At 39.3% G+C, this 11,558-nt stretch overlaps 1 protein-coding gene across 1 annotated transcript; it reads left to right on the forward strand.

Moving 5' to 3' along the window:
• The first annotated feature begins 2,668 nt into the window (after positions 1 to 2,668).
• LOC139732322 (RAB6A-GEF complex partner protein 2-like) lies at positions 2,669 to 10,562 on the forward strand. The gene is made up of 8 exons (XM_071643192.1): positions 2,669 to 2,772; positions 3,998 to 4,158; positions 6,221 to 6,304; positions 6,887 to 7,036; positions 7,809 to 7,949; positions 8,368 to 8,495; positions 9,449 to 9,626; positions 10,339 to 10,562. The coding sequence occupies exons 1-8, from the start codon at positions 2,669 to 2,671 to the stop codon at positions 10,560 to 10,562; spliced, it is 1,170 nt and encodes a 389-aa protein (XP_071499293.1).
• Positions 10,563 to 11,558: the final 996 nt, after the last annotated feature.

Here is an 11,558-nt window from a genome sequence, read left to right on the forward strand (position 1 = left end):
GTATGGCCGGCGCCACGTTTCTAAAAAAAAAAAAAAAAAAAAAAAGGGGGGGGGGGACAGGCCCAGTTCATATTTCTGGTGCTATCCGTATACTTCGCTACTTCCGGGTTTCCTCAGCTGACAAGCAAAAAAAAAGAAAAAAAAAGCGAATAAAACCCTTACCAGCATTTCTAAGCCCTCTGCTACATCCCACACACAAAAGCTTAAAGGGATCACGAGTCGTATAGTTTTGGTTGAGACATAATTTCGATCTAGCGTTTTGATGAGATGATGAGAAACCTGAAATATGAAAGAGCATGTAATTCCATGAGGAATTCAACGTTTATTTGATGAAAATTGGTTTTGAAATGGCAGAGATATCCAAAACAGAGCGATTCTAATTAAGTGTGGGGCCCACCTTTTATTATGATTGTTTTGTTTTACTTTGTTTTTGGATGTTTCAGTCATTCCAAACCCGATTTTCGTCAAATAAACTTTGAATTCCTCTTAAAATGGTATGCTCTGTACTATTTCATAAGGGTTTTCTTGGTATCTCGCAAAAAGTTAAAAACCCAATTCTCATCTCCACCAATACTGTATCATCCCTTTACACTTTTTCTGGTGCCACTTCCAGGGTATTAAAAAAAAGTGGGGCCCAAGTGGTTAGACCCTATGTATTCCTGTACAATACCTCACTTGAGTCTTTGGCTCAGGTGAGATGAAAAGGCACTAAAAAGTAACCTAATGTAAATTTAATTATGTATGAAAAAAAATGTTACAAATTATCATTGGGTCGAATCGACCCTGATAGGCCCTGGACGACAAAAGAGTGTCCACCTGTCCAGGATATGGGTCGTGTTATCCTCGGTCGAGTTATTTTTAGGTCGAGTTGTCCAGGATTCAACGGGATAGGTCCATTTATGGCCAGACGTCCATTACGTGTACCATTTTATGCTGGTGCAAGAATAACGCATCGTCCGAACAGTCCAACGAAGGGCAAAGATTTAGAATAGATTTGTGAAAACTTGACTGGACAGGAGCAGGTAGGCCTGTTGTTTACTAAAGTCCTAGTTTCTATACTCAAACGGCAATGAAAGACCGCAGTTCTGGTCTTGTATAATGGCGATATTTACAACATAGAGAGTCCACTACAGCTGTAGTTCTCCAGAGCTAGTGCAGTGCAGTGGCTAGTGCCGTGGCTTAATGGCTAGCTCCTCCGAGCTCCCCGGCCTCTCGCTTGTCTCTGACTGAGCTGAGCCTACCGACTACCGAAACCTCCGGGCGACCGCCCGGGCACTGTCACCGCGCGCGTTCGGGCCGGTGGCGGTGCGTTGGGTGATGCGGTTATATTTTATAAAGGTCCTGTTTACCTTTGGGATCAGTGATTTAAAAATGCTGAAGATATCACATTTTATGCATATGTGTAGGTCAGTTGTTTCACAAAACATCCTATTAATATATATTTTTTTTTGTAATAAAACCTAAAATATATGGAGATATTATTTTTCTCAATAAACCATGTAACGTTTAAGAGTTAGACGATTTAATTTACATCATACATGTAGATGTAAAATTACACCAGTTTAGTCTGGAAACATTTTAATTATAACTAATGTTCACGTTTTGTGTATTTAACAATACTTAACGTCAATTATTTGTATCCAAATTTTTACAGTGATTGTTTCTATCCCTAACTCCCATTTTAGAAATATTTTTTAGCACTAATGGCAATGCTGGGTTTTTGATTTGATTACATATGCAACTAGTGAAACATTGAAAACTGCAGACCGCTTGAACAGTTTCTGTTACCATTCATTATCCACTTTTGTCTGCTCTTGTACACTCTAATGGCTGTACATAACCCGGGCTAAATATCTCAGCAGACACAGTCACCTTCTGAAGTATGAAGTTCCTGCAGCAACCATTGATGCTTACAAATACGCTTTCTACTACTACCCCCGCACAATCAGGATCTGGAACCACTTATCCCTTCTTGCAGTCACAGCACCATCAACTGCTGCTTTCCAGGAGGCCGCCCTACCTGTCATGGGATGCAGCCTCCTGTGAGCTCCAGGCTACTGTAAAAGTGGAAATTTTCGCGGTGGTGAAATTTTCGCACATTTGCGCAACCAGAAACTAGCGCAAAAATTAAAGCACGCCAATATTTTTGCTTGCCATATGTTCCTGTGCGTGATGTCTTGATTCCGCGGAATTACAAACACGTGAAACTCTTCTAACCCGGCCAAGCGCGAAAAATTAGTCGCTCGAAAATATCCACTTTTACAGTACTCTAAACCCAGCCCTGGATTTTACTTGCACAGTCACCCCTTTTATTGTACATACAACTTTTTCACTGTCACCTACTCTTCTTACACCGTCACCTACTGTCGCACACCCTTCCCAGTTTAGCTTTATGGACAAGCTGCCATCGGGATTATATATCTTCCAGGTTCAAAACAGTGACCTGACTTATAACTTATTCACCCGTGCAGCCCTGCCAGTAGAGTACGGTAATGTCTTGTGTTTCACTGCATGTTACTGGTACAAACTTTTAGTAGTAAAGTCGTGTCATGTTGTGTATGTCTTCACTGGATTGGTCTAGATTTCAGGCACCGCAGGGTTTATCCTCATTATCACACTTAAAAGGAAGACATCTCAGGGAGAGAGAGAGAGATAGAGAGACATCATCATGATTGATGCCTCAGCCTACTTGATACGAGGGACCACCTTTTTGGCGGGGGAGGTCATTCAGTGCGCCATCACGTTCACCTGTCCAGAGGCGACTAGTACCGGGTGAGTGGATTAATTTGAACTTGATGCTTGTCTCCAGAGTGCACTGTGCAGGATGCTCTACAAATTACCCTTTAAAAGGTTACAGAGGAAGTGTCATATTAGAGTCCTCTGTCATAGAGACTGTCTTGTGTTTCTTTAAGTATACAACTATTCCAGTAAAATATTAGTTGTTTCTCATTCATATCAACAGCTATTGCTGGTCCACAATTATCCCAGTACAGTACCAGGTAGAGACTTTATATGTCAGTCCAAAGTCAAAAAATCACAGTCTCATGGTGCAAGATCACTTCAATCATCAGCTTCTGAATTGTGGGTTGATATCCCTGACTTACAGTAAAAAAACAAACAAAAACAGACAAGCAAAAAAAAAAACAACAACAACAAACATCAATAGCTGTTGATCACCCCAAAGCTTCTCTTAAAACTTTTTTGTTTTACTTTTCATGGTGAATACTTAAGTGATTGTACTAAGTGTGTTGTCAGTCAGACTGTCCCCTTTCTCCTGTCCTTTCCCTTCCTAGAGTGCATCAGGGATGATAAGTACAGTTGTACATTATGTATACACATATGTACTGTGATATACGCTTTATAAAATGGTTAGATATTGTTATTAAAAGATGCTTGATACAAATGTGAGTCACAAAAGTTGTCATTTATAGCAAGGATTATTAGCACCATCAGTATCATATCATAACATTTCATATCAGGTAAATAAGTATTTGTCATTTCAAATAACATTCTGTTATTCAAAGAACTTGAATGTTAGCAAACATGAGATTGACCATGTCAGTTGACAGGATGGAGGATGCATGCTTTACTGTCTGGTACAAGCAACTGTTCATATTACATTGTAGGATTCTACCTTGTAGTCTCAGACTCTTCAGTGATTAAATATTTGGAAATACATGTGAACTGAAATATAATTTTGTTACTATGTAACTTGTGCATAGTTCATATAAACCTGTCCAACGTTAATGAGTAGTAGTTGTATTTGTCTTAAATTTTGAAATACTGTGTATTCTGTATACAATGTATATTCTGTATAAATGTATATTCTGCTGCTGTTGTTGATGCATGAAAAGAATAGATCTTCTTATCATTTTAGGTTGTAGCATTATTTTCTCGCTTCAGCTGTCAGAATGATCAGGACTGAAAATGAAATTTTTATTGCGGTTGCTACTGATTCAGAAATAATGAAGAAATGTGTCTATCTCTCAATCAACAGGCAGCCAGAGGCACTGGCTTGGGCGAGTGCCCAGCTCCACTGTCAGTGTAATGTGAGTGAGTCAAGGGTTGTACTTCCTCCACAACCACTGACGAGGCGGCCATCGGAAGAATGGACCCAAATCCAGTCATCTAGCAACACAAGCTTTGCTGCGAGTAGAGGTACAGAAAATTGAGAATGTTTTGAAATACAAACATGCCTTTGATCTGCCTATCATTCACAATTGTGAAGTTTTGATTGACTCATTTGATATACCTGTATGTTGGAAGTGTCTTCCTGTTGGAAGTGTCCCCCTGCCGATGAAAATCGGCAGGGGGTTATGTAAAGGGTTCCGTATGTTTGTTTGTTTGTTTGTTTGTTTGTTTGTTTGTTTGTTTGTTTGTTTGTTTGTTTGTTTGTTTGTGTACAAGATAACAAGAGAACGGGTAAACGAATTTGCACGAAATGTTCAGGGGATGTTTGGATAATGGCAGGAAAGAATCGATTAGATTTTGGTGATAATCGGTTGACCCTTGCAAATTCTGTGTGACCTTAAAGTTTTGACCCCATGATAAAGTGACTACTCCGAAAATTTCCCATTTCTCACTTTGCGATTTTCCGCTACCATACGAACACATAAACTCCCAAACGATCCGACTTCGCTGCTCAAATGTTCGTAAGAATTCCGAAATTTACGTTTAGGCCTATTTGAGGGACTATGTCCTTCTAGATTTATGAAAGTTCGTTCTCTGTCGTCACAAACTGGCCCGTATTTTGATGGTTTTTCAAATTAACATTGATTGTTTTTTTACGTTGGAGGAGCGTTTGCTCGGTCAGTTACACTGCACGATATGCGCGCTCAATGTCAATGCGTGTGCAAGGCCGCTGAAAATGCATCGCGCTGTGCACTGTTGGTGCAAAATTGCATCAGGGACGTTGCGGCGCTCGTTGGTGACCGAATACTGGTGCAGTAGACATTTGCATTCAACCCTTGCATTGAATAATTTCCGTAGACACTAATCATAGGGGTAATTGCCTAGGGAGTACGTAAAATTTTGTTTTTCTTTTGCGCTTTTGTGGATACCATCAAAGATCGTACACTCATACGACCTTTGATATCATCACACTCTCGGATTGCTATGAGCAAAATATCGCGCAAGAAAACGGCGTATTTCTCGATTTTTAGCGCTTTTTCGGTGACCCGTCGCGTAGACAATACTCTTTAAAACTGGACTTAATTCGCGCGCGCTTGGAATTGTTCTGATTCTGCACTTTTGATGGTGGTATTTGGGATTTTCGATGGATTTTTGGAGGAGACTAAAGGACTTTCCTGCTGTGAATGAGTGTTACCGTATGTGAAATGATGTGATTTGCGTGTGATGTGACTGTAGACCCAAAGATCGTACACTTCAGTGTACGATCTGTGGTAGAACTCACTGGCTGGTGATAAAGCACACTGGCAATTAAGTGACCGAATTCTGGTAGATGACCGAATGCACATTATGTTTACCCCGACTTTGTACAAGGCGTGGGTCTGCCGCCTTTGACGGCCCCTCTCTAGTTCTAAGTGCGAGGGATATTGAGTGTTTCATCAAGAACAATGACTACCTACAGAGCTTTATATCCTGTGTAGGGACTTGCTCTCTTGCACAGAGGGACAAATACTTTGTTGATACTGTAGGAATGGTTTAAGATAAGAATGGTATGTTGTAACATATGAAGAGGCACTCATTTACAGTTACCATGAATTGATACAATATCTGAATACAATATATAATTCTGTAAAATTACAAATCACCAGGGTCCTGTTTTATGAAGAGTTAAAATTGATTATATTGTTGATTTTAACTGTAAGTCTAGATGGCAGCCTGTGTGGTTAGGAAATTTAAAATCGATTTTATCTTTTGATAAAATGGGGCCCTGAGCTGCCAAACACTGCTCTGTATACTGTATGTTTCTTATTGTTTTCCCTTTCTCTTGAAGCAACTGTATATGGTTCTGATTTGAAAATCAATATGTTCTGGCTAGTTGATTTTGATTTATCATGCTTGATATGTGCAATTCCCCCAATGGTGAATTGGTAATGGTGAGCAAAATGTTCTGTTTGTTTCATATTGTTTTGTCTTTTGCCTGCAGAGCAGAGGTTGGCAGCCCTGCATTAAGCATGGTATTTGATATAAAATCTTCATTTTACAGTTATGCAAAAAAATTTTATCATTATTATTGTTACAATTCACTTTACAGGAGAGAGAGGTGTGTGTATACTATTAACTCAGCCCAAGATACTCTTCTGTGATCTCAGAATAAAGCCTGGCGAGTCGAAGACATGTGAGTATTATTCTGTTGGACATACTAGTGTCATTCTTGTAATGCATTTCATCACAACATGGACACTTGCATTTCTTGGTTTTCTTAATGTTGTTCTTTGTTTTATAGGTACGCACTCGTGTTTAAAGTAGGATGTTCATTAAACAGAGCATATTTCTGTTAAGAAACCCTTGTCTAAACTTCAAAATCAAAACCAATTGCTTTGATAGTGGTGTTCGCTTCAGGTAATACACCTGCTTGAAATGTTAACGAGAAAGCCAAATGTGTAAGGTTCATTTCTTGTATCTTGTAGACATTTTATTCACAGAGTAGTTGACAAGCTTAGTTTGGCTGAATTGTTATAGTGGCAAAGTGTAGGCCTACTGTAGGCCTACTGTCAGTGTCACTGGTGTGAGATTGTGTGTGTGTTTGTGTCTTCGATTTGTATGCAATTTAAAAAAATTCTCTCTTCCAAAGTGGCTTTTCAGTCAAAAGGAAACTGTAATAAAAAGTTTGACCGTGTACATCATTTTGTGTTTTCATGCTATGATTATACCACAAGTGATGGCCACTGACTTATTAGGCCTTTGACTTTCCCCACAGTTATGTACACAGAAACCATCCCTCGCGATGCCCCACCCTCATACAGAGGTCAGGCAGTCAAGTATTCCTACAAAGTGACCATTGGCGTCCAGAGGATAGGCTCACCTATCAAGCTCATCAAGGTCCCTTTCCGTGTCATGGTTCTCTATGGTAGGTTGAGAGGAAGTTCAAAGGTCATTTATTAGCTATTCTGCAACTTGATTATGTAATGCTGGAAAATTTGGTCAATGATCGTAAAATTGGAGATCAGATACAAAAAAAAAAAAAATATATATATATATATATATGTGATAAATGAATAAAGTCAGCTGTCAAGTTTTCACACGGTTTTCCTCACAATAGCTTTTTTCCATCACTAACCACCATCACACAAAGCTGTGCATGACCTGTGGTGACTCCAAAGCATAGATGAGAGAATGTTCAGAGGCATGATGAGTTATGCAACTTATATTTCACTCTGGATCTCATGTTTGCACACATCAAATTTCACCAGGTGCTGGTGCACTCAATATCCTTCATTACCTGGTTGTGGCAGGTGGTAGTTTTTGCTAGTTACCTCATTAATTAAGTCGCAGAATATTCTGTTGAATTTACTCCTCCTTGTATTTGGCAATTGCTATTTCCCCCCGAGTCTAAGTTTCTGCCATTTCAGCAGCTTTTCAATTTCAAATTGGCTCAATAATCAATATGAACAAAAAGGGCCTGGCTTACTCTGCCATAAGATTAGTGTTGCAAAAGGCATCACAGTCAGGTGAAGGGCCATTGGCAATCATCAGTGAATTCCAACTATTACAATGTATCTCTAATCTATAGTTCTCTTTTACCATATCTGTGTAGCTACAATGACTATCACTATGTCAGTACTTACTATGACATAACGTCTGTTCCAAATCCCATAAGACTGACTCTCTCTGTTCCATAGGGCTAGGTGAGGCCACATTAATGGACGGAGAGGACCAGACAGACTCAAGTAATCCATTCCTGGAGGGGGACAAACCACAGAACTCACTCCTGGACAGAGCCGTGCAGATTCTCACCACCATCACATCAAGGAAGAATCCAAGTGAGTTTATTTCAGAACTAAAGAACCATGCAGGTGTAACATAATAGTTAATTATTTATACCACATGTTCAAAGCCCATAATTATAGACATTATACTTACGTGATTGTTACAATTGTAAGTGGTCTAAGAAATATACACATTGTATTTTTGCAACTTACTAAATTTCAATAAGAGAGTGCTTTACCATTTTGCTCATTGTGTGTACATCCAAAACAGTAAAAAATTTTAGAAACATAAGGAAATATCAAAGTGATGTGAATGCTGATTCACAGAATATATCTCATGCAATTTAGGCTAGCACCTGTTTTCTTAGTAAAGTTCTTGAAAGTTCAGTTGTGCAAAATTCATCAGTATTTTGAAAGAAAAGGATTCAAGATCAAAACATGCTAATGAAATCCATTCAACCTTCTTCCCCAGATTCATACAACATCACCAATTCCCAGGGAGTTGTAGCCAAGTTCTGTCTGTTCAAGCCAGCCTTCAAGCTGGGCGAGGATATAGTAGGGACCATCGACTTCTCTGATGCTTCTGCACCGTGCTTACAAGTATGTGATGATGCAATCATGGCTCTAGAATTAAGAAGCAGAGTTTCCAAGCTTTTTTTCCCCCAATCGCAAGTGGTTTAATTGTATGGAAGCCTTGATAATATTCAAAGGAGTGGGCCCACTCTGGTTGAAGTTTGATTAAAAAGGCATACAACCTTGCTTCATTGATGCTTGTTCTGTGGTCACACAGAATATGACTTCCACAGCTTTTGTTGATACTTGGATATTGAATGATAGAAAAGGTCTTTCCTTAACTTTAACTACCTTTACTGCTTATTATGAGTGGAGGGTTTCTTAGTAACAGATATAATGTTTAGGTGCACACCATTTGGGTTTTAGCTATATTATAGTGTTCTCTGCAGCAAGTTCAATATTCTGTGAGTCATATGAGATAAAGGAAGATCTTGTAAAATAAAATCTGTCAGTAAGTAAGTAATTGTTAAATGAGTGATGGCAGCTCTGCTGAGGAAACATATAGCACATAGGTAAGCATCCTTGCAGGAGTTTGCATTTGGGGCCTTTGTAAATATACCTAGTTTGCTGACGTGCTGGAACATAGGATATGGCATGGCAATCAAATATTTTTCATGCAAAAACTGTGTTGTGGGTCCCCCATTACAGGTCTATTTTGCCGTCACCCCCCCCCCCCCCCCCTCCCCATGACTTTTTGAAAAATTGTTGTCGGTAGTTTAAGCAATAGTTCCTGGGTGTAGCCAGTGAGGAAAAGATTTGTTTGCTGCCATATTGTCAGCTGTTTGTTCTATGTTTTGCAGTTCTATAGTGCCATTGTTATTTCTAAATATAAGCATCAAACTGAAGTCACAGTACTAATTTGTATACTGAGTTTTAGTGATTCACAAACTTAGAAGTGAGAAACTTGGATGGCTTTCGGGTTTTCTTGCCACCACATTTAAAATGATTTTGATTCTTGTCGTAACGTTTCTTGTCCCCAGTACTCTGTGGTGTTGCAGTGCGAGGAGCATATATCCGAGGAGTGTCGGAGAAGGCAGCAGCAGAGCGGCACGTTGTCATCACACAGCCGCCACCAAGAGTTCTGCCTCCACCTCAGACATTCCCACATGCTCCTTCCCATTCCCCTCCACGTGACTCCGGCCTTCATCACAGACATTGGTAATGATCGTGATTATGATGATGATGATAGTAGTAATGGTGTGTATGATGATGATGTTAAAAAAACAATGAAAGTGGTGATGATGTTGATTTTGATGGTGATGGTGATTATAATGGGGGTGGTGGTGATGATAGTGGTGATGGTGATCATGATGATTGTGATGAGGGTGATGATGATGATTAAAATGATGGTGATGCTTATAGCAGTGATAAAGATGATAATGTCAATGGTGATGATAATGGTGATGATTGTGATGATAATGGTAATGATGGTGATGATAATGGTAATGATGGTGATGATAATGGTGATGATGATGGTGGTTTTGATAATGGTGATGATGGTGATGTTAATGATGGTGATGATGATGATGATGATGATGGTGATGATGATGATGATGATGTCTTAATTTACCAAGGATAGCCTCTTCTGTATTGGAGCTAATTGGAGATAATGTCTTCAGGGATACCAAGTAGATATCAAAATTTTCAAGGGAAACCATTTCTGGTGCTTATGTGAGACATTCTCTGGCAAACTATGGTAAGGCTAGAAAATTGAACACAGTGAACAGATCAGAGTGGTGAAATTGAATGGATGTACATATTATAGAGAGACAAGCAAAGATGTGTGCTTATTTATTAGAACTGTGATGTCAGTTTTTCTTGATTTGTCTTTACTATATTTTTGTTTTCTCATTTGTGTCATTAAATACAGTTTGTCTTAGATGGAGACTGCACTTTGAGTTCACCACGGCCAAGGAGCCCATACCAGAGCATGGCATCCCAACTGACCAATCAGAGTGTGCCCTGTGGCAGGGCCCAGAGAATCTGAACGTTGATACGCTGGTGTGGAATCTGCCAATCAAGATCCTCCCTACTAATCCACTCCATGCCACCAGCTTCGCCTCGTCAAAATCCTCAAATGTAGTGGTAGTTTGAGGTGAACATTTCTCAGTCCCCCTCCCGCCCCCTTTCATTGTTACAGGTCTGGATGCAAGCACTGAGCAGCATAATCGTCAGTTTGGCACATCATTACTGTGAGAATTATGATGCCTGCAAATGGCAGATGTGACAGACTTGTTAGTGCCCACTTTTAATGCAACTGGTAACAAGAAAGTAACCTGGCAAGTCCATGAATGTTTGATAAAAACTATCATTGCACTTATGGGTGGATATTTCACAAGTGTGTCATCCAATTGGAGCGGGTCAAAATTTTTTTGAAGGTGGATTATATGGGGGATATAGAAATGCAAGCATACTTTGAATGACAAACAGTATTGGAAGATTTTGTAACTGTTAGAGGATTTGAAGATGTAATACCTTATATGCCATATATTTTTTCTTATCATATTTTGCAAATTGGGGCTTTTGTTGAAATTGTAATCGAGGACCACAGTGATGGAACAAGAAAAAAGTGTTATCACTTTTCAAGATATAAGTAACTGATTTCCCACCTTGGAGGTGATGTACAACAAGTTCGTGTAATGGGAGGCAAAATTTTTGTGAGTCGTCAGTTTCACAAATAAAGGTGTTCGTGCAAACTTCACGAAAAGAAAATCCTGAAAGATATGCCACATAAACAGCATGAACAGTATGCCCAGCCCCCCCCCCCCCCCCCCCAAAGAAACAACAACAACAAAATGAATAAAGAATTGACAAATTGATAAACTATCCATGCATGCAAATAATCAGAGCATGTAGAAAGCATTCATACAGTGCACTCCTGTTATAACAAAATTCCGGTTACAACAAAGTAAAAATTTAGGCTCCAACATTATCAGTTCTATGTACTTTTATTGTTTATTTGTTTGGTTATAATGAAATTTCAATATAACGAAAGAGTCCACTGTACGTGGTTAGATATGTATCAATAATCGCTGGTAATTACAGCTGTACCTCATCTCAGACTGAAATAGATTGTGCACCAATTATAAT

The sequence above is a fragment of the Diadema antillarum genome, unplaced genomic scaffold (assembly GCF_040938485.1).
Source record: "Diadema antillarum isolate AM-2024a unplaced genomic scaffold, OU_Dant_1.0 seq00000413_RagTag, whole genome shotgun sequence".
Classification (NCBI taxonomy): Eukaryota; Metazoa; Echinodermata; class Echinoidea; order Diadematoida; family Diadematidae; genus Diadema; species Diadema antillarum.